This window comes from Chanodichthys erythropterus, chromosome 24 (assembly GCF_024489055.1).
Source record: "Chanodichthys erythropterus isolate Z2021 chromosome 24, ASM2448905v1, whole genome shotgun sequence".
NCBI lineage: Eukaryota > Metazoa > Chordata > Actinopteri > Cypriniformes > Xenocyprididae > Chanodichthys > Chanodichthys erythropterus.
This window is the reverse complement of record NC_090244.1, coordinates 9,844,538-9,868,938: the sequence shown is the minus strand read 5'-3', so window position 1 is coordinate 9,868,938 and position 24,401 is coordinate 9,844,538. Positions and strand designations below refer to the sequence as shown.

Genomic DNA, 24,401 nt, shown 5'->3' with positions numbered 1-24,401 from the left:
TATCTGCATTATGTAATATAAGCTGCCTTAATAAAAAATGTTCATGAACTTAAGCATTGCGTGATCTCAAAGTGATTTCCGTCATTTTGACAGATAATAAATTGTATTTACCTGTGAAAACAAACCTGGAAAGAGGCTTTGAGGAGAAAAATTAGAGATTATTCGTGCATTCCAGTGAATTATTAATGGGATATTAAATTATATCGGGAGACAGACCACAAATGTGCAGAATATGTTGTCTTTTTTCATATTACAGTGGTATGCAAAGGGACAAAAGAAAATAATCACATAAAGCAACGGCTGAAAAGAGCTCATGCCATAAATATTCTTCTTGTTACGTTACGTTAAAATACCAAGCGTTACGTCTTATGATGTCTGAAAATAAAACACGAAAGAAAAATTGCCAGCTCATTCAGCCAAACTGACGGATAAGCTATATTTGTAGGGCAACCAAGATTTTGAATGAAACGATTCGTTTCAATCTTTTTAACGGAAGTTCCCCAAACCGGAAGTGCAACCCATAATTCGAAACGCAGTAGGCTAGTCAGGAATAAGGTGGATAGTCTTTGGAAACATTCAGTTAGCATACAAAAATGATTATTTTTCAATAAATACTTGTGTTTGCCAAGCTTTTTACAAAACCCTATTTGTTTTCAAATATTATGAATTCAGTAAGTATATATAAAATAAAAAGGAACTGGCAAAGACACAAAATATCCTAAAAAATGCCCCGGTGAGGGGTCAGAGAGTGACTAACCTCAAGCTCTTCCCCTTTCCCTTATGTCCACAGCATACGCGCCATGACGTCACAAGTCAGCTGACTGGTTTGTTTTGCTGGGGTAAGACAGACTTCACAGGACGAAGCAACGACACGCAACTGAAACATACGATTTCGCATTATAAAACACATAACAGATTAAGATTTGTTCAGGGACAGAAAAGAAACGAAACTAGGCAGGTTTGCCTAAAGAAAACGGTGTCTAATTTGATTTTAAACATGCCTTCGGAAAAGACATTTAAACAAAGGAGGACATTTGGTAAGTTCATCGAGTTCATATCATCATAGTTTCGCTTTTCTACTGTATTTCTTATATAAAAACCCTCAGTATTGATTTCACAGCATGACACTTTACATTAGACTATATTCTGGGAAAGTTAATGGCTGTCCTTCATTTATGAACGTGTATACCACTAGTTATTGTATTGAAGTACATGTAATACACGTCTTCTATTATAATTGTACACTGCGTTATAGAAAAATATGTCTTGTCTTGTTGCTCTAGAAAACAATTTAGTCAAACTGGGTTATAAGGGTGTCGGCCGTGTATAGTCGCTATCTTAATGTTCAGACTGTACAATCATCGAGACTGCAGACTCATAACAGTGTGTATTTATATATATATATATATATATATATATATATATATATATATATATATATATATATATATATATATATATATAAATACTCTTATTATTTTTAACGTATTAAAACCAAAATCTATGTCGCAATGTCTTTGTTTGTGGGCAGATGTTAGCGAAACACTGCGCTGCAGGATTGGGGGATGGGACTCGTCGTTTAAGGTTATTTGGAAGGACTCGAGTAAACAAACAACGATGCCGAACTGAATATTAGGAATATTTCATTTAGCAACATCGACCGTTTAAAAATAATATTACGGGTATTGTCATCGTTGCGCTCGGTTGCAGGCCTGTTTGAAGGCGAAGTGACGATGTTTAGCCTAATTGTTTCCTTTTTCATAACCGTCACACTCTTATTTCCATCCCGTTTTGGGACTGAAGTGGAAAATAGAGGATAACATAGTCAGAGACTTGCTCAGACAACATATTAGGCTTTGTATTCATCACATAGCCTACTTATTCGACCGAGTTTTTTACAAAGGCCACTGTTTCTTGATGTAAATATTAAATAAATAATTTATCAGCCCGTAAATGACCCAGTTAATCTTCAACCAATGTTGTGATAATATTAGTTTTAATAATGAATCGATTCACAAAACCGTTCTAAATGATTCGTTCACAAACCGAACCGAACGTTGATGAATCGGACTCTGGTTCTCGAGTCGAACATGTTTATGACTTAATTGTATTAGAGTTTTATGAACACACATACCAAACATGTCATTTTACCTGAGTAATTGTATGAAGGTTTTTACTTTGTTTTTATAAGAACTGAAGAATCATGACTTGAACTGGTCCACATTAATCTACCTCTTGTTAATGAAACGCCATAAAAAAGCATGAACAAGGTCTTTAAAACGAAACTAAAGAAACGTTGTACGGAAATGACTGTGGTTAGTTAGTTGTCAGCCACCGAAATTACCACAGTTGCACAATATGCACGTGTTAAACATAAGTAACGTGCTCAAGTTTATGAACATCACTCGCCCTTTTCCTAAAATATCAATGCATTAGTGCTTTCTACAATCGTTGTTTATTGTTTTATGATTGCTGTAGATATTGTCTTGTCATCTCATGCTGAGTCATGTCTTTCAAAGTCTAGTTAGAATGGTACACAAAGTGCTTCCTTGTTTCTTCTTCATTTCTGTTCATTAACTCTTTAAGAGAAAATGATGTGGAACAAATGTTTATACAACAAAGAAATAAACTAATATTCCAAGCAATTTAACTTGGAAGAACAGACATAAACACTGAAGTTCTTAAAGGGAGAGCTGACCAAAAATGAATATTTTGTCATTATTTACACACTCCCAAACTTGGCTCGTATGCCAACAGAACAATTTCATCTTCATTGCATCAATGCCTTTCCTTGTTTGGTTGAAACTGAACCACAGAATAGAGCTGACAAGTTTAACATGGACCTGTTAAACACAATTAAACTTGGTCCTTAAGAGAATTGATTGATACTTGAGACCCATATCCAGCCCAGTAAAATGTCTATGGTTTAATGCATCCTGTATTGTGATCCGCCTGTATCTAATATCCGTTCCCACTTCCTTTCTACAGAGCAGCGGGTGGAGGATGTACGGCTGATCCGGGAACAGCATCCAAACAAGATCCCGGTAAGAAGATGTGTGTGTCTGTGGAGCTGGAGATGAAAATTAAAATTGATAATCAATTACAAAAGGCTTAGTATGAAAGACGTTTTTTACCAGTACAGACCCTTGAAATGGTAAATAAGTAAATGTAAATATTGTTATTAGAATATGGTCATATGTTTCATGTTTGTTCTAGGTGTGCCTTTTGTGAGGAAGTAACACAGAATTGCTCATTTGCATCTAAAACACTGGATTTAAGGGATAGTTCACTCACTCGGAAATGAAATAATGCTGTTTCAAACCTGTATGATTTTCCTTTTCTGTAGAACACAAAAAAGATATGTATATTTGAAGAACTATTTTCGTTCTTACAGTTAAAGTCAATGACATTCATTTGTTAAATTATCTTTCTTTTGTGTTCTACAGAAGAAAGAAAGTCATACTGGTTTGAAACGAGCACAAGGACGAGTAAATGATGACAGATTTTCATTTTTGGAAAATTAAAGAAATAAAGTAAATGGCCCAAAAGCAGATGGCCTTTGGATCAAGACTGTTATGTAAAAGTTTCAAACGTGTGTGTTGAAACTGGGCATAATAGGTTAATCTTATGGATAATCTCAAAAGGATAGACCTAGTTAAACAACTAGCATATGAATGCCTGCATTTGCATGTATGTATGGGGTCTTTATCAGGCTCTTAAAGACCTGTCATTGGTATTGTAGCCAGGTGTCACCTCTATTGACAGTGCCTCAGGGTTACCAGAATCAATTGTTATTCAAGCTGACCAGGATAGAGTGGTCAACTTCCCATCTGCTGAACAGACACAAAACATCACCCAGAGCAGGTCTTTTGAATGGGAATGTCTGGACACATAAATGTTAAACTTTAAATGAAATGTTTCTTAAATGGACTGGAAAGTGGTGTACTAATCTAATCTAATTAAAATTGAAACTGTCATTTAAAAATGACATATATATCGTTTAAAAGTTTGAGGGACAGTTTATTTTAAATAAATGAACACTTTTATTCAGCATGGATGCATTAAATTGATAAAGCAACAGTAAAAACTTTTATAAAGTTACTAAAGATTTCTATATTAAAGGGTTAGTTCACCCAAAAATGTAATTTCTGTCATTAATTACTCACCCTCATGTCGTTCCAAACTCGTAAGACCTTTGTTCATTTTCAGAATACAAACTAATGCTGGGTACACACCACAAGTTAATTGTGCCGATTTCTCCCCTTCCGACAATCCTAGGTATTGTCCCGATTATCTTGATGGTTCTACAGATTATTTTATCAGATTTTATTGTGGTGTGAGGTGTCAACATGTTGAATATTTACGATCAGAAATCCTGATGTGTGGGGGGAACCCCGAGGACAAACGCGCAGACGCTCTGGAGTTTATCACGTGAAATGAAACAATATCCAATCGGAAAGCGAGCTGACAGAAGACGGAAGCATAACAAACACAGTCATGGCGCAGCACAAATTAAAGACCATGTTCCTGCCATCTCTACGAGATTTCCAGTGTCCACAGTCGGGACTTGGGTTGAAAATCTGTTCGTGTGTTGTGTGCGGTCTTTGTCTCATCACGGCACACTACACATTATAGGAGAAAAATGGTTAAATCTATGATTTTTTTTGTCCTCATGTTTTTGGAAAATCTTTTAAGTTTTCAAAAATCTTTTAGTGTGTACCCAGCATTAGATATTTTTGATGAAAGAGCTTCGCCCCCATAGACTGCAATGTTATTACCACTTTCAAGGCCGAGAAAGGTAGTAAGACATTGTTAAAATAGTCAATGTGACTACAGAGGTTCAACCTTAATGTTATGAAGCGACGAGAATACTTTTTTTATGCACAAAAAAAAAAAAAAAAAATGACATTATTCAACAATTTCTTCTCTTCCGTGCCAGTCTCTGACACTGTTCACATTGTAAACACAGTGCAGCACTTCCGGGTTGTAATTTTAATATATTAAATGTATACTGATACTGACAGTATCAGTATACATTTAATATATTAAAATAATATATTATAATAATATCTCATAGTATGATGTTTTACTAAATTTTGGATCAAATGAATGCAGTCATGCTAAGCATGAGACATTAGTTTAACACATTAAAGGTGCCCTAGATTGCATAGTTGAATAACAAGAGTTCAGTACATGGAAATGACATACAGTGAGTCTCAAACTCCATTGTTTACTCCTTCTTATATAAATCTCATTTGTTTAAAAGACCTCAGAAGAACAGGCGAATCTCAACATAACACCGACTGTTACGTAACAGTCGGGATCATTAATATGTACGCCCCCAATATTTGCATATGCCAGCCCATGTTCAAGGCATTACACAAGCCAGAATTAACGTATGGATCTGTGCACAGCTGAATCATCAGACTAGGTAAGCAAGCAAGAACAACAGCGGAAAATGGCAGATGGAGCAATAATAACTGACATGATCCATGATATCATGATATTTTTAGTGATATTTGTAAATTGTATTTCTAAATGTTTTGTTAGCATGTTGCTAATGTACTGTTAAATGTAGTTAAAGTTACCATCGTTTCTTACTGTATTCACAGAGACAAGAGCCGTCGCTATTTTCATTTTTTAAACACTTGCAGTCTGTATAATTCATAAACACAACTTCATTCTTTATAAATCTCTCCAACAGTGTAGCATTAGCCGTTAGCCACGGAGCACAAACAAACTCATGCAGAATCAAAAGTAAACGTCCAAATAAATACCATACTTACGCGATTAGACATGCTGCATGACGAACACTTTGTAAAGATCCATTTTGAGGGTTATATTAGCTGTGTGAACTTTGTTTATGCTGGTTAAGGCAAGCGCAAGCTCCGTGGGCGGAGAGCATGAGAATTTAAAGGGGCCGCGCTGCATAAATCGGCGCGTTTATAATGATGCCCAAAAATAGGCAGTTAAAAAAAATTAATAAAAAAAAAATATATGGGGTATTTTGAGCTGAAACTTCACAGACACATTCAGGGGACACCTTAGACTTATATTACATCTTTTGAAAACATGTTCTTGGGCACCTTTAAAAATCTTACTGACCCCAAACTTTTGAAAAGTGTATATATACATATGCATAGCATATATGTGTATATTCCTTCACTATTTGGTCCAACGTATCAGCTTAAAGTAAATTATACTTATGCATATATGCTAAAATTTTACTTGATTCTGTTTCAGGTCATCATTGAGAGATACAAGGGAGAGAAGCAACTGCCAATTCTTGACAAAACTAAGTTTTTAGTTCCTGACCACGTAAACATGAGTGAACTTATTAAGATAATCAGGTAAAGTCTTTTTCCCTCTTGCCTGTCTCTTATCTCTTTTAGTATTGTTTTTGAAAAAACAAAACAAACCAAAAAAAAAAACAAAACACTTTGCTAATGCATTTCTGGTTTTAATAGGAGACGCCTCCAGCTCAACTCCAACCAGGCTTTCTTCCTGCTTGTCAACGGTCACAGCATGGTATCTGTGTCCACTGCCATTTCTGAGGTCTACGAGCGCGAGAGAGATGAAGACGGCTTCCTGTACATGGTCTACGCATCCCAGGAGACATTTGGATCTGCGTGTCCTCAGTAAAAAAAAAAAATGGCAAAACGATTGGCATTCACTCTCGGACAATGATACACCCTACCCTGAACTCTAGACCTTTCCTCTACATATATCCCTATCAACTTTCCCGTCCCCATCCAGACAGGAACCAACTGAACTTTTAGTCATTTGGCTCAAATTCTTCACCAATTCCAGACATTATCCAAAGCTCAATCCTAACTTCCTATGTCTCAGCCCTTTAACCTCGACTTCCTTCCATTAATTTGTGATTTCATAATGGATTAGGAGTCATTTGTGTTTAGCCAGTAGGACAGGTTAAGGTAAGTTGGACTAATGCTCCAGGTTTACTCAACAAAAAGCTTGAACGAAAGAGTTCTTAGCGGTTGAATTTCCGAAATGGCATCTAGTGTAACATTAGGTGGCCAAATAGCTTTGGAGGTTATTCGTTAGGTCCATTTCAGCTTGGAGGGGTCCTGTTGCTGCCAGCACACTCTGGTGAACTTTAACCCCTCCTGTTGCCCGTTGAATATCTTTATTTTTAGAGTTTGACAGGCTTTCCTTACCCGTAGGAGTGTTTTCTGCTGTTCCATTTTCCTGTTAGAAGCAATTCAGTCTTTTCACCTCCCCCTCGAGCTTTTTGCTAATTGGGTCATGAGCGTTGAGGTTCTTGGATTTCACAACTCATTGGCTAAGTCAAGGTTCAAAACGACGTCCTACTTAACTTGACATTTGAAGTATGATCCGGTGGGACGTACCTGAGGAAATAAATAGTAAGCAATTTAAAATACAAGAAATTCGCCTTTGATTGTAGTGTGAAGCTTTAAAAGTGCAAGCTTAGGAAGAAAAATAGAGTTATAATCAATGGTACATTGAGCGAATGAATGTGGCTTTAGCGATTGTTGCCTCAATCCATGGACACGGGTGCTTTCTGAACATCCTTGCTCTTGTAGATGCACGCTTTTAGACTTTCAATTTTATTAGAGGATTATTTACACCTTTATAAATACATAACCGTGAGCTGTCGTAATCTTTCCATCTGTATGTCTTACAGTAATCTGTACAAATAAGTGTAGATGCCTGAGCATTTATTTGCTCTTATTTAAAGAGGTTTTTTTTGTATTCATGTAATAAACATTCATGTGTGATACTATTGTGCAATTTACAAAAGTGACTGTTTGAATGAGAGTTTAACTCATTATCGAACTAAGATCATTTCTGTGTTTCTCCTGCTCAGATTTACAGCAATATCACACTTCTATTTCTGTTATTTTAAAAATAAAAGAGGAATATGCATCCTGTTTGGCCTTTTCTTTGAAACTTTCCCCTTAAAAATGTTAAATTATTTTATATACTTAAAAAAAAAAAAAACTTTTATTCAGCAAGGACACATTAAATTGATCAAAAGTGACAGTAAAGACATTTATAATGTTACATAAGATTTTAGTTTTGAATAATTGTTGAAAAAAATACTGAATCATGTGACACTGAAGACTGGAGTAATGATGCTAAAAATTCAGCTTTGAATCACAGGAATAAATTACATTTTAAAAATATATTCAGATAGAAAAGAGCTATTTTAAATTATAATAATATTATAACAATGTTATTACATAACCCTTATCAGTTAAAACAATCCACTTAAACAGGAATTCTCAAAAACTTTTTTAATTCATTTTAAAAAGTGTCAAATTGATACATTATACAAAAATTCAACAATCAATCTTCAATAAACATTCACCTCTGAATACAAAATGGCTGCGTCAGCATTGTCGTTTTAGCTCAAAAGCTTTCCTGCGATAATAATACTACACATAATACATACAGCCTGTAGTATTTCATGATCAGGCAACATGCATATCCAGCAACTGCAAGATCTATAATTAAAAACAAATGTTCTGTAAAAGGCAGCTAGACACTGAAAAACACAGATCATAAATATCACCATTTGCTTTGAAACAGCAACAATGGAATGGCATCTATTGGCTAAATGGGTCTTGTGTAAGTCCGACTTTTTCAACACTGGAAAAAGTATATGCCCATGTAATTGAGAAACATCATGGAAAAACCCACTGTTTTGACCTTTTTAGTGTTTACTCTAGTGTTCAGTTCTCAGTTCAGAAGCTGAAATTCATAAATCTGGGAAACAATTTCTTCTTTTTCATTACAGTTTTAATAATGCTAGTAAATTAAAAAGTTCTACTTCAACGGTCTCGAGTGCTTTGACTGTATAAATGTCTTTTATTGGAGTGTCACCCTGACATGACACCTTTATGGCAAAGAGAACATTGAACATGTAATAAAAAATATAATGCAAATGTAGCAAAAACCAGAACATTAACAAATATACCATGAGAACAACAAACAGGAACATAACACATGATGATTAAGAAGACTTCCGGTACTCAAAAAGCTAAAAAATGACCTCTTGAGATGGAATACAACATTTCCACTTCCTCAATTGTCAGTTTTTCCTTTCCCATATGAATTTCCAGAAAGAAAAAAAAAAATAACTGCCAGTATTTTATTCCCAAAGGTTGACTTGTCACACCAAGAGCAAAAAGTCTTGGTCATAATTGCACGTTATTTGGCAAGCAAACTCTGTCAGTTTACCTCGTTGTTTTGCTTCCAAGAATGACATGTGCGATCAATGTTCACTGATACACTGCTGGCTGCTCCATAGTGACTTGCTCAAGCGAGTCTCAAGTGAAACGAACGGAGTGAAGAGTAATGAAGAACACAAAAAAAAGAGTTCTTCCTTGAACATCCCTTTACAAAGATCCACTGTGAAGTGATTCTTTGGCACAAGGCTTTCATCGAAGCCATAACTGATCAAACTCGATCACTCAATCTTCCTTTGAAGAGATACTGTAGTGTCTTTGCTCAGCGGGGGTCTCACATCAAGTGTCTTTACACACTGAGGAAGGTGCAGGTCCAAATCTGTCCATACACATCATTTAGTCCCCTGAGTCCTGGCTGTCTGACTGCGGAGAATATTTCAGACGAAACGTCCCTGCAAAAACAAAACATGTTTTTGTTTGTTTGTTTGTTTTTTGTGTACACACAAACACAAAAAGTGGTGTCAAAACGATAAATCACAATTAATCGCATCTAACAAAAGTTTGTATATATAATATATATATATATATCATCATGATTAATCGCATCTAACAAAAGTTTTTGTATATCGTGATTAACACAAAAGTTTGTAAATATATATATATCGTGATTAATCGCATCTATCATAAAAGTTTGTAAATATAGTGATTAATCGCATCTAACTAAAGTTTGTGTATATATATATCATGATTAATCTAACACAAAAGTTTGTAAATATATATATCGTGATTAATCGCATCTATCATAAAAGTTTGTAAATATATATATATATATATTTACAAACTTTTATGATTATTTTGAAGTGGATCAAAACCTTTCATCAAAGCCGTCCTAAAACCTTCTTCTTAGGACAACTTTTTTGATCCACTTCAAATGTTGACTACTGTATATTGTGATTAATCACATCTAACATAAAAGTTTGAAAATATATATTGCAATAAATCGCAACTAACATAAGTTTGTAAATATATATTGCAATTAATCGCAACTAACATAAAAGTTTGTAAATATATATTGTGATTAATCGCATCTAACAAAAGTTTGTAAATATATATTGCAATTAATCGCATCTAACATAAAAGTTTGGAAATAAATATATCATCATAATTAATCGCATCTAACAAAAGTTTGTGTGTGTGTGTATATATATATATATAATCGTGATTAATCACATCCAACATAAAAGTTTGTAAATATATATTGTTATTAATCGCATCTAACAAAAGTTTGTACATATATATATCGTGATTAATCGCATCTAACATAAAAGTTTGTAAATATATATATTGCAATTAATCACATCCAACGTAAAAGTTTGTAAATATATATTGTTATTAATCGCATCTAACAAAAGTTTGTATATATATATATATATATATATATATATATATATATATATCGTGATTAATCGCATCTAACATAAAAGTTTGTAAATATATATATATATTGCAATTAATCACATCCAACATAAAAGTTTGTAAATATATTTTGTTATTAATCGCATCTAACAAAAGTTTGTACATATATATCATGATTAATCACATCTAACATAAAAGTTTGTAAATATATATATATTGCAATTAATCACATCCAACATAAAAGTTTGTAAATATATATTGTTATTAAACGCATCTAACAATAGTTTGTAAATATATAGTGATTAATCGCATCTAACATAAAAGTTTGTAAATATATATTTCATGATTAATGTCAGCGCATTTTTAACACATTTCTCTGCATTTGTTAGAATGGTGTGAGTGGTTTCCAGGTTGTTTCTATGGGGTGGTTAATGATTTATGGGTGTTGTTTTGTTAACGCTGCTCTATGCTTGTTGGAGTGTACTGAGTGGTTGCTAGGGTTATTGTAGACAAGGTGCAAGGTGTTCTGGGCAGTTGCTTGGGCATTGCTAATTTGTTGCAAGGGTATTCTGGATGGCTGCTAGGGTGTTCTGGAGCATTTCAAGGGCTTATGTGCTTGCTTGGGTCTTGTTGAGTGGTTTGTAGTACACTGCTCTATTGTTCGATATGGTGTACTGTATGGTTGTTATGGTGGTTCCTGAGGTTTGTGGAATGGTTTACAACACATTTTTCAATTTTTGTAGGCGGTGCAATAAGTCTATGGTTTTTAGAGTGTTTTGGGTGGTTGCTTGAGCGTTGCTAATTTGATGTTAGGCCGTGTGTCCAACACATTTTTTTTTTTCAATGGGAGCGCTGCGTTTTTAAAACACCAGGAGTGTAACGAGGTGCTGAGCGTCTATTTCACGCCATTTTTTACCATTCGCCGAGAGTTGAAGAATGGTCATCTTTGGGTTAAACGCAGCGATCATCACTGTCACTTTGTACCCAGCCATCCAATCACAGAGGAGGAGAGGCGGGACAAATAGAACACAGACCAACCACCACATTCTACTTGTACAACATCAACAGATGACAACAACAAGCATAATAACGGATCAAAATAATTTAAAACAAGAGCCAGAGCAAATATTTAAATTGTATCGACATTTTTATATGGAAACAGTACAGAAACAAACTATCTGTGAAATGAGATACAAGTAACACTCCTGCGGATATTCCATATTATAGCAAGCAAAGTGTCTCAACTAAAAAAAGTATGCGCTTAGGAAGATTTTCACACATTTTCAGCTGGCTAAAAATGCTTTGCTGGACACACGGCCTTAGGGTGTCAATTAGCGAGTATTACTAATAAACAATGCTGTTACCTTGTTGTGCAGAGTCCATTGCTGGTTGCTTGCAGTCTTGTGCACGATGCCCACTCAGCCCACAGTTATAGCAGGACAAATTCCCTGTTTTCTTATGCCCAGAGCTTCCGTTTCCCATGATTCCATGGGGCTGGTACACACCGCCCCCTCCCCCAAGAAAACCCTGCACTGAGGGAAGCACAAGATTCTGTTGTGAGTCATGTGATAGGCTGCTGTTGTAGATAGGTGGGGCTACCAGGGGGTAGGAAAAAGGGGAGGCGGTACCACTTCCTGTGAGGAGCGGGCTGAAATGAAGCAAAGGACCTAACGTGAACACTGATGTTCCTGAGAACGGATGTGGAAAGTAGCCAGCGTAGCTTGCCGGAAGTGCCCCATAGGAGCCACAATTACGGCTACACCCGCAAGAGCTACAAACGCATAATGAGGAACTGGAGTTAATGCTGTTTGCTTGCACAGAGGCGTAGCCACTATTCTCTGTGGACGCTGGGCTAGAACTGGGTGTGACCACGGGTGTACTGTTTATGCAGTACGTATTGCCGGGTACTGCCGCCATGGGAACGCTGCTGGCCGTTCCTATGGGTACTCCACTGACAGGTGAGAAAGAGGGTCTGGTGGAGGAACATGATGACGGGCAGGAGGACGGGGTAGAAAAAGGGTACGATCCTGTGCGTGGTACAGAAGAAGACACTTGTAAGTGTAAGGGTGGGTGGGAGACATGGTGGAGGGTGTTAGATGTGGCAGTGAGAGCAGTGCTGGTCTCCACCATGAGACCTGGAGGGGAACGAAGCACCGCAAGGGGCCCGCGGGGGGCCGACATGTCTTGGTGTCCCGGGGTACCGTCAAGACACAACCCAGGAAACATGTTCTCAAGTCGGACACCCACAGCAACCCCAGACCCCACTGGTTTGGGACGTTCTTCTGAACAGAGAGGGGGTGGGCGAGGTTTGCGGGGAGAGTTGAGAACCCGGCCTGGGGAGAGAAGGGGCAGGGAGGGAGGGGGCAAACTCATTTGGGAGGGACAGAGGGAGGGATCATTCTGGACTGGGAGGACTTGGGCAGTGGGACGGCTAGGACCGGTGGATACCACAGGATTGAGGAGAAAGCATGACCGCTCTTTCTCGCCAGAATCCAAACCAGACTCCAAACCTGAAAGAAGATATAGACTAGAAAAAGTGAAATATGCAGTAATTTAATTAACAATTTATATTTATTTAAAAAATATATGATGATAATAATAATAATAATACAATTTAAAAAATATTTAAAGTTTTAATTTTAATATATGTATTAATAAATAATAATATAGATTTATTTATTATTATTTAGTTGATTTATTTAATTATTAATAATTTAATTTAATTAATTTCACAGCATGCTAATTTTCGATATACTTTGAAATACACAAATTACCAACTACTAGTGGTGTGAAAATGAGCTTTTATTTATTTTTTATTTTTTTCCAGTTTAACGTGTTAAAAATATTTAATGCAATTAACGCAGCATCCATTTTTTTCCGTCATAATTTGGCTTGCGTTACATTAAAACATCACTCTCTTATTCACGCAAATGCTTTTAAGCCATTCAAGCACCACAAGACAAATGAGAATGCGCTGTCTGTGAATGTCGTGTGCACGGAAAGAGAGATCTCTTTCACGCTTGAACAGACAATAGCGCACATCATTAGGCCAAAATGCCCATTTTGTCAAGTATCCTCATAGGAGCAGTCATACATGAGTTAAATAACATCATAAATGAACTTAAAGAGTTGTAAGAAAATGAGATGCGCATCAGATCCGCGTCATGTTCGGCAGGTCTTAAAGTGACAGCAGCCTAAAAAACCAGACGTCTGTCATTAATTTTAATCAAAGAACAAATGTAACAGAATAAATTGTAGCTTCAATAAGGATTAATCTATATTTAATTTAAAATTTATGCAGTGAAGAATGTAAAGTGTTTAATAACTTTATTCAATGTTTGTATATGGAAGGCCATAGGTAATATGACATTTCTTATAATGGGTTTATGCGAAGATTGTTTGAAGTTCAGTTTGTATCATAGTGTACTATATGTATTGTAGACAATTTAATATCCATTATAAAAATATGTATGGTTAAAAAAAAGGTTCTTACGTCTATGAGGGTCTTTGACACGGTCGAAGGAAGTGTCACGTGAAAAAGGGGTCATTGGACTGGAAGGAGCACTGGAATAGCCAGAGGAGGAACTGCTGTCCCGTGGAATAGGCAACGAGCTGTTCTCGACGTCTACCCGTAGCTCTTAACACACACACACAAAAAAACATTATAATCTCTTGCAGTGTATTGCACTTCAAAAAATTAGGTGGCAATACTTTAATGTTTTGGATATTTTAATTTAAATGCAAAAAAAATAAAAAATTTAATTAGTATGATTTTTCAGGAGTGTGTGTACCAGTGCCACTTCCAGGGTGTATGTGTGTCAGGGGTCCGATGTGACTGGAAGGGGTCACTCTGGCAACCCCACCACAGGAAACAGGAAACTGAGACACCACATATCTCTTCTCCAGCTTCTCTCTGACAGACAAACAAAAAATAAAAGTTTATTATATATATATCTTTTATAATAAACAATGACTGGATCCTAAATGTCAAAGATTTTTAATAGAACATGATTTCCCTGCAATGGCGCCTAGATGGCGCTGTGTACAAAAACATCCCAGCACTCAGTGCATGTGCATAATTCTGCCAGAAAACTGATCATCTTTGTGGATACAGACAGCTTTGCTTCAAGAGTGATTTTAGAAACAAAGTTGTCTGATTAGCAAGACTAAATATTTTAAAATATAGTCAAAGTCTGTAAAATTAGGCTGGTTCAGGACTGGACACATTTCTTACAGGGCTTTTCAGTTTAGAAACATTACCATGTGGAGTAAAAATAAACACTAAGTCTCAGTAAGTGAGAACCGTTTAATTAAGAATGAGACCCGTGAACCAGTATAACCTTGCATTTGTTGTTGTTTCCATGCATGGAAAACCTTCTGAGGATTATTTCCTGTTATCTGTTTGATATCTTCGCTCCCACAGCTCTACCTGAGCAATGGAAACTTGCTGATGTGAGAAATGGAAAAAGAATTAGAATAGTGTGTTTTCACCAAGGAATAGTGGTTTGCTCCGCTTCCGTGCTCATAGTGAACTCTCAACGCCAAACTCTTATCTGAAGGAAGCGATCTGCTCTGCAATAGTGTAATTGGCCATTTACCAACATGCTCTGTTAATAGCTTGAAAATTCACAAATTGGTAAAATGCTACAAATACGAGTCAACAAATATGTTAAAGAAATAGTTTGGTAAAAGTATCATACCTTGACAGGCTACTAGCCGAAGAATTGGTGAATAAATACTCAGCCTATGCTTCAGCGAGTTTGCAGTTGTTTCCCTTTTACTATACTGCATTTTTCTTCAACTTGCACCTCTTTAGATGTGCGTTTGTACGGAAGAGGATTAGGGCCAAGCAATAATAAAAAAATAAAACCATCTTGAGATTAAAGTTGTTACATTTCGAGAAAAAAGTCGTTAAATTTCGAGAAAAAAAGTCGTTTAATTTCGAGAAAAAAAGTTGAGATAAAATGTTGAGAATAAAGTCATTAAATTACGAGAAAAAAGTTGTTAAATTAGGAGAACAAATTCGTAATTTAACGACTTTTTTCTCATAATTTAATGAGTTTATTCTCAACATTTTATCTTGACTTTTTTTTCTCGAAATTTAACATCATTTTTCTCATAATTTAACGAATTTGTTCTCGTAATTTAACGACTTTTCTCGTAATTTAATGACTTTATTCTCAACATTTTATCTCGACTTTTTTTCTCGAAATTCAACGTAATTTTTCTCATAATTTAACAAATTTGTGCTCGTAATTTAACAAGTTTTTTCTCGTAATTTAACGAGTTTATTCTCAACATTTTATCTTGACCTTTTTCTCGTAATTTAACAACTTTTTTCTCGTGATTTAACGAGTTTATTCTCAATATTTTATCTAGACTTTTTTCTTGAAATTTAACAACTTTAATCTCGAGATGGTTTTATTTTTTTATTATTGCTTGGCCCTAATCCTCTTCCGTACGTTTGCTATGCCTTATTCGCCCTACTAAAGAAATAGTTTGACCAAAAAATAACTAAAATTACCATCACGTCGTTCCAAACTTACATGCTGTTATTTTTTCTAACTAGGAAAAAGTAACTATTAACAGAAATGGGCTGAATAAAAGTATTAATTTCTTAAAAAGAAAAAAAAAATCTTACAGACCCCAAACTTTTGAATGGCAGTCTATGTATAGACAGTATATTTTAAAATATTTTTTTTAATTCTGAGTAAAACAATGACAATCCAGAGTCATTTGGCACTTTTGCATAAAAGAATAAAAGAATCATTTCTCGTAATCAACATGTTGGATGCTAGAGAAATGGGCAGGAATAAAGATCTGAGCGACTTTGACAAGGGCCGAGGCGACTGGGTCAGAGTATCTCTGAAACGGCAAGGCTTGTGGGTTTCTCCCGGTCAGCAGTGGTGAGAATTTACCAACAGTGTTCTGAGAAGGGACAAACCGGGGACAGTGTGTTGGGCGCCCAGTGCTCATTGATGCACAAGGGCAATGAAGGTTATCCCATCTGGTCCGAACTATGTCACTGTGTCACAACTCAAGTCACACAAAACTTAAATGATGGTCACTGCTGCGTATGGGCTGCATTGCCACAGTCCAATCAGAGTGTCTATGATGACCCCTATCCTCCATCGAAAGCAACTACAATAGGCATGTGATTATATATATATATATATATATATATATAGTTTAATAAGGTGCTAAATGTGCTAACTGCTTGTGTTTTATACACCCATGAAAAGCAGACGTAAAAGAGACATTTGTGTATATTGAATGAATGTTTCTATGGAGGTTTGTCGCACTATACACTATACATTTAAATGTATCGGTGTCATATTATGAGCACAAACCACACTCACTTCTGAAGCTCTAGCTGAGTCTTCAGTTTCTTCTTGGCCCCCTGAGTGAGGTCGTACTTGTTGAGATCCTCTTCTGTGAGAGCGAGGAACTGAGAAAGTGAATAAAGAGATCATAATTTAGATAAGTTGTAGTGGGAGAGAAATGTTAGGAAGGAAAGATGTATTTCTTGGCTGCAATATCCAAAATCTGTTCTCTAAACATCTTTTCCAATAAATTTAATCTCTTATCTGAGAGATGATTCTCATAACTCTAAGGGAAAGAGCCACTTTAATCACGTACCTCCTCCATGGTTAGCTGTTTGAAGACAGGGTAATATTTATGCAACCGCAGTTTACGAAGCCAGTCCAGGATGCCGTTCTGCTCCGGGTTGGGCTGCTGGGATTGGGCTCCAGGGTTTGTGAGGTGTGTCTGTGGTGGACTGCCCTCCCCCATGGGTACAGCAGTGCCGGGGAGGATGGCCACTGCTGTCTGAGGGGGAAGAGGGGGCAGGTGGGCAGGGGAGCTCTGCGGGAGGGGGGAATGGACGCTTAGAACAGGCTGGATGCTGGCGACACCACAAATGGGCCTGGAAAGAGTGAAAGAGGATTATGGATGGAGAGAAGAGAGATGTGTTAGTGTTTGGGATGAGGGGTTGTTAAACTCACCTGCTCACTCCCCTATACTGAAGCAAACAGCCCAGATCTGAAAAACATGGTGAAAAAGTGTGATTAAGACTCATTTGACATGGAAAAAATTCAATTGAATGAATTATATATATATATATAGTACAGTCCAAAAGTTTGGAACCACTAAGATTTTTAATGTTTTTAAAAGAAGTTTCGTCTGCTCACCAAGGCTACATTTATTTAATTAAAAATACAGTAAAAAACAGTAATATTGTGAAATATTAATACAATTTAAAATAACTGTTTTCTATTTGAATATATTTCACAAAGTAATTTATTCCTGTGATGCAAAGCTGAATTTTCACCATCATTACTCCAGTCTTCAGTGTCACATGATCCTTCAGAAATCATTCTAATATGCTGATTTGCTGCTCAATACACATTTATGATTATTTTCAATGTTGAAAACAGTTGTGTACTTTTTTTTTTTTTCAGGATTCCTTGATGAATAGAAAGTTCAAAAGAACAGCATTTATCTGAAATACAAAGCTTCTTTAGCATTATACACTACCGCTCAAAAGTTTGGGGTCAGTAAGAATTTTTATTTTTATTTTTTTGAAAAGAAATGAATACTTTTATTCAGCAAGGATGCATTAAATCAATCAAAAGTGGCAGTAAAGACATTTATAATGTTACAAAAGATTAGATTTCAGATAAACACTGTTCTTTTGAACTTTCTATTCATCAAAGAATCCTGAAAAAAAATATTGTACACAAATATTTTGTACAATTGTACACATTAAATGTTTCTTGAGCAGCAGATCAGCATATTAGAATGATTTCTGAAGGATCATGTGACACTGAAGACTGGAGTAATGATGCTGAAAATTCAGCTTTGCATCACAGGAATAAATTACTTTGTGAAATATATTCAAATAGAAAACTGTTATTTTAAAAATTGTAATAATATTTCACAATATTACTGTTTTTTACTGTATTTTTAATTAAATAAATGTAGCCTTGGTGAGCAGACAAAACTTTTAAAAACATTAAAAATCTTAGTGGTTCCAAACTTTGGACTGTACTGTACATTTTATTTATTTATTTATTTTTTTTGTAATAAAATAATGTCTATTCAGGACCATTAAAATGTAAAAAATTTGAAAGCATTAATTAAGCACATTTTACCCCCAAATACTATAATGCACCCAACTGTTTTTAAATTGATTCGATTAGAATTTTTCAAATATTAAAATAGTTTTTGCCGGGATTCGTGAGCTTTCGTTCAATCTCAGTATGAAAGTGTTTAGTCAAAGGACCAGACTTATTTATTCCCCTCTTCTACACTTAATTTTTGAGCTTTTTTCTCCCCATGAGCCCAATTCAAGGGTAAGGCTACAAAACCAATGTTTTAAAGCTATAAAAGCAGTACAGGCCCAGCTCTGCACCAAATGGACCATTTGCACTTATATTATTCCAACTACAGGCTATTGAGATGTAAACAGTTGTAATAATTATAGTTCCCATAATGATTTGTTTGTTTCTTATTGTATTTAATGGCTAATATAGGTGAAAAATACATCTGCAATGACTATTCTACAATACACATAATAAAGAAATAAGAATTTTGCACTTATTTCTATGCAAGGGGGTTTCCGTTTCCCTTCCCCCACCACTAAAAATAACATCACAGACACACATCTAGGTTCTAGTGGCCTTTCGTCCTATTAATAGTTTCCCAAGATGAGGTCACTTCTGAAGCATCTCAGCACAAGCAGGTCAAATCAAATTCCATCTTAGCTGAAACAAACTCCAACCCCGTTTCCCCAAGACATGGTGTGGTCCTGAAACAAACCTCTATGGCGACGTGGGAGGGATGAACCATTGCGAGTGGGGAGTAAGGGGCTTACTTGTGCTAGTAGGGAGCTGCGGTGCGGACGAAGTGCTGAAGAAGAAACGGACTTTGTCGTGTTTGAGAACATGAGGCGGAAAAGAGGTCAAGCATCTGTGGGATTGAGGAAAAATCCACAAATTTAATAAACTTTTTATTAGGTTTTAATATAGCAAAAACCAAGTCTGGACAAATACAAATAATATACAAATATACAAATGATATATTTACTTTATTTAAGGGGTCTTTAACTATGTACTAACATTTCGATACAATGCACTTATTGTGTACAGAAATGTTTGCATTGTACTTATATTTAAAAAATACCTGCATGTAATTACAGCAGTAATTAATTTCTCTATAATTACACTGTTGAGCCTTTCCTTACAACTTAACCCACCCTTAAACAAACCCATACCACCAAACCTGTTCCTAACCTTACCCGTATTGCACCTCGATAGCAGAACAATTGTTTTGCAATACAACATCAACACAATAAGTACATTGTACTTATTTGTTTATAAGTACATAGTAGTTAAAGACACCTAATATAAAGTATGACCTACACACACACCTGGGCAAAACACTAAGCATTTAATTGTCTTAACCACAAATTATTGGTCAGGAATTAGCAAAATTTAAGCAAATGCACCACATAAAGTGCCATTGCGGTCTCTGAAAAACATCAGGCAGAATGAAGTTTTTGGCAGAATATGGCAATTTTGATTCATAGTGGATCAGCAGAGTTGTGTGGAATGATGAATCAATGAAACACAAGTCGGATGGTGATGCTCCACGTGGTGTCTTCGGAAATCTGGTGAGAAATATAATAATAAATGCATCTCTACCACAGCGAAGCATTGAGGAAGAGGTGTTATTGTGCGGGGAGCCTTCTTATCTGCTGGTATTGGTGAACTACTTCACTGTGAAAAGTCATTTAATGCTTTGGAGCACAGGAAAATATTGCAGAATGGCTTGCTTTCCACACATGAAATGTTGTTTTTCAAAGAGGAATGATGTTATTTTTAATCACACTGCAAAGACAACAAAGAAGTTGCCTGAGAACAGGTCCATCAGGCTCATGTTTTGGCCTGGTCATTTGGTCTCACATTAAACTAACTGGGAGACATTTTTTAAACAACTCATACACTATTTGAAGCCATTAACATTGAGTGGAACACCACCGACTCTTCTTCCAGTAAGATGCTGTCTGCAAGTTTTATACCCGCACGGCTTAAACATTTCTAGAAAACAAAGGGGAAGGCTATTTCGTGCTAATTTGCTTTATCTATAGTTTTTGTGCAATGCTTGCTAATTTCCTGACCAGTGATTTGTGGTGTGTGTGTGTATGTGTTCAAGAAACATTTTCATATCATCAATGAAAGTAGTGCTATTTAATATTTTTGTAGAAACACATTTTTGTCAGGATTCTTTGATCAATATAAAGTAAATAAAAAACAGCATTTATTTAATTTTATACAAATATTCTTGAGTTATTTTTGATTAATTTAAAGCTGCAGTCTGTAAGTTTTGCCTCTGTCGCCATCTCTGTTTGAAACCTGCAATTGCAGTTATTTGTGGTCATCTTTACGTGGGTTGTGCGTCAGCACGGCTCCTCAGAGCGGATGAATCGAATGTTTCCGTCGAAGTCGAATGTCACCGAAAATGTCATCTGAACAAGTAATAACATGTCTGCAACTTTTGTTCTGACCAACTGAGAAAAAAAGCATTACAATAATTCACGCTGCCAATGGTGATTAAATCTAACGATCGCTTAGCTCGAATCACATCAAACCGTGCATTATTATAGTTATACTTTGTTCTCAAATTGTTAATATTAACAACATCAGCATTGTGTGACTATTTGTACTTTGTGTGTATTAGTGTTACCTGTAGATTTCAATTTCTGTAGCCACTCTGCAGTCCGAAGTCTTTTGCTTTTGACTACGGGTGAATCTCCAGTTGTCACTGATGATTGTCATTTGGACCTTTCTGGATTACAATCCGCCATCAAATTGATAAATTTAATTATTCCAGCTGCTCTGAGAAAAGGCTATAAATTATCCGCCGCCGGCAGTATCCTCACATGCCATATAGCCTACTAGCTGGGACTCCTTCTTTATGTAAACAGACGTGACGTAATGACGCAAAGACGAACGGCTGCATGCTCGAATTTCCTGTGAAAACCCACCAGTACCGATTTTATTATAAAACATTATACAAACAAACCGTTGTGAATCATGCTAAGGTAGGAAGATAGATTTGAACACTGGCTGGTTATGTACTTGCTTAAAAACTGATTTTGGATCATTTTAACCAAAAAAGTTACGGACTGCAGCTTTGAAAAAAAACTGAATTTTAAATATATTTTAAATATTAAATTTATAACCCATCCCTGGTTAGAAAAAACAAACAAAAAACAAACAAACATGAGAATAGGTGTATCTGTTTGTGCATGTTAGGATTCAGAAGCAGAAATACCGAGGATCTAGGTCATGAGTGGAATCAAGTCCAGGCATCTGAGGCAGAAGTTTCTCCAGACATTCATCAGGAAAGAGCTGAGAGAGCTGAAGAGAGAGAACAGAGACACAATCACACTGTTTCCCACTGTTCATTGTTGAGTGCTGACAGGTTGTAAAGATTCAATTGCTTCCACTTTCCAGCACTGATTATTCTTCAAAGTCAAAGCACATTGCGACTATGCAACTTTCTTCAGGAACAGGAATGCTAATGTTTTATTTTTAAGACATTTTGTCTTAGCTCAACTTTTCTCACACGCATGTAACGACACACACATGACTGTCACTCACCTGGGAGATGAACTCCAGCACTTCCTGAGGGGTTTTGCTGACAGTCGACAAAGTGGAGTCGGACCACAAGGCCTTCAACCAAGAGAAAAGTATGACAAACATGACATGCCAATTACATTTTGGCAACAGTAATTCTCTAAAAATATGACACAACTATAGAAAGGACCTCTTTTTGCCGGAGATACAATATCAAGAACATGCAGGAGATTTTGATCAAACTTTCAATGGTTTAAACAACGTTTTTTACATCTGTACTAGAAACTGACACAAAACTCACCTCCAGGATGTATTCTGTTGTTTTGTCTGATTTGTGTGTAACTCCTCTTAGTTCAATTCTTTCAACATAAACTGAAAAAAGACAAGCAAAAAAGACAAGCGCCATGGGTATAAAGTTCAAATCTGTTTGTTTACAGAAGACTTTTACATTGTTGCATATGTGAGAAAATCCTCCAGAACTTAAAGGGATAGTTCACCCAAAAATCATTTACTCGCCCAGAATACTCAAAACATTTGAGGAAACTTATTACCTCAAAACATTTAAGTAAACTAACTCATTTTTTTTAAAGTTGGTAGAACTTAAAATATTTGTGACAAGTGGGGCGGGGCTGAGAGCCATGGAAGCGGATCAGTGTGGTGCACAGGTGTCTCTCACAAACAATCCCGTCACCAGCATCCCTTTCCCAACTCATCATAATGTTAATTACATACAGTTAATTTACATAAACATCACATTCAGATCTTGGTTAAATGTTACATAGCAAATAACACACGCTATATAACTATCAGAGAGACATTATCAGAGAGTCATTACATACTTGCATGTATGTAATCAAACAACATATGTGGTCTTAAATGATTTGCAGATCATCCTCAACCTAACCACAGGCTCTACTCTTCACCACAGTACAAAACTAACATAACAGAAGCCCCCTGAATCCCAACATAACACAACATTAAACATTAACTTATATCTCCATATGTTAATCTTGTGCAAAAACACACAAAGTAACACTTAATTTCAACAGTTATTTATATGGTCTGACGCAAAGCATGCTGGGAATTAGAAATCTGCTTCAGCTCAACTCAATCATATTAAGTTCAGCTTACTACAATGAAATTTTGAGTTCATGCAACTTTTGTCTATTAAGTACAATGAACTTTCACTATTATTTGAGGGAAACAAACTCATTTAATTTAATTAATTTCACTGTTCGGTTTTACAGTGTAGCCTTTGACTGCCAGAGTATTATTTTCCTATGGAATTCAATGGCTATCGTCAACTGTTTGGTTACCAACATTCTTCAAAATATCATCTTTTGTGTTCAACAGAAGAAAGAAACTCATAGAGGTCTGGAACAACATGAGAGTGAGTAAATGATGACAGAATTTTCATTTTTGGGTGAACTATCCCTTTAAATGCTGTTCTTTTGAACTTTCTATTCTTCATAGAGTCTTTTAAAAAATGCATCATGGTTTCTACAAAAACATGAATCAGCGCATTGATAATAATAAGAAATGTTTCTTGAATACCAAATTAGCACATTACTTTTCAATACTGAGTATATTTAGCATGAAATCCCTCTGAAATTGGAAATTATTTTTTAAGAGGAAACTAAGCAATATCTTGCTCTAGCTTGCTAGTATATAAAAATCATATTCACTACAAAATTGAGATTTGTCTTGAAGTGCTGGATTGTTTTCACTCTTGCATTCCACGCAACAAAATATAGTTACATTTGCCCCAGATAACTGAATGAGTTACATTCACTCCTCAAGCATTGAATAAGAATTAGACACATACTCTCCGAAATGTATTATGGTAGTATTATCACAGATTGTTTGGATTCTATTAGAGGAGAGGAGTATGTGAGAAAATCCTCCAGAACTTAATAACCTCTCAGATGGTTTCTGACAGGTTGGAACTCATTTGAGCATATTTAGCTAAGAAGGAAGAACCTGAGAGGTGAGAATTCAAGCCTCCAGGCAGTTCATTTCACAACATATTGTGATGGCAAACCAGGAAATTTATAGCTTTGAGATGAAGTTCTGATGTGAGCATCAGAGAGTGAAAATAAGGAGGGACAGAAGACAATAGATATTGTTTCATAACTTTGCTATCTTTAAAGGGTTAGTTCACCCAAAATTT

At 35.8% G+C, this 24,401-nt stretch overlaps 2 protein-coding genes across 4 annotated transcripts in view; one reads left to right on the top strand and one right to left on the bottom strand.

Moving 5' to 3' along the window:
- Positions 1 to 807: 807 nt before the first annotated feature.
- Positions 808 to 7,907, top strand: map1lc3b (microtubule-associated protein 1 light chain 3 beta). The gene is made up of 4 exons (XM_067379726.1): positions 808 to 1,037; positions 2,989 to 3,044; positions 6,244 to 6,350; positions 6,468 to 7,907. The coding sequence occupies exons 1-4, from the start codon at positions 998 to 1,000 to the stop codon at positions 6,640 to 6,642; spliced, it is 378 nt and encodes a 125-aa protein (XP_067235827.1). The 5' UTR covers positions 808 to 997; the 3' UTR covers positions 6,643 to 7,907.
- Positions 7,908 to 8,055: 148 nt separating this feature from the next.
- The window catches only part of zcchc14 (zinc finger, CCHC domain containing 14), a 41,565-nt gene continuing 25,219 nt past the window's right edge, over positions 8,056 to 24,401 (bottom strand). Inside the window, exons 3-14 of one of the 3 annotated variants that reach the window (XR_010893879.1) lie at positions 22,533 to 22,603; positions 22,256 to 22,327; positions 21,927 to 22,012; positions 19,465 to 19,559; positions 17,594 to 17,630; positions 17,229 to 17,514; positions 16,949 to 17,037; positions 14,381 to 14,502; positions 14,083 to 14,226; positions 11,954 to 13,099; positions 11,506 to 11,636; positions 8,056 to 9,625 (exon numbers count right to left, since the gene is read on the bottom strand). Coding sequence is in view for 2 of the 3 variants with exons in the window: in XM_067379052.1 (XP_067235153.1) it covers positions 11,563 to 11,636; positions 11,954 to 13,099; positions 14,083 to 14,226; positions 14,381 to 14,502; positions 16,949 to 17,037; positions 17,229 to 17,514; positions 17,594 to 17,630; positions 19,465 to 19,559; positions 21,927 to 22,012; positions 22,256 to 22,327; positions 22,533 to 22,603 (2,222 nt within the window). In the remaining variant the exon portion in view is untranslated. Of the gene's footprint in view, positions 9,626 to 10,858; positions 11,637 to 11,953; positions 13,100 to 14,082; positions 14,227 to 14,380; positions 14,503 to 16,948; positions 17,038 to 17,228; positions 17,515 to 17,593; positions 17,631 to 19,464; positions 19,560 to 21,926; positions 22,013 to 22,255; positions 22,328 to 22,532; positions 22,604 to 24,401 lie in introns of those variants that run through there. The other 2 variants (XM_067379054.1, XM_067379052.1) reach the window with 2 other exon arrangements.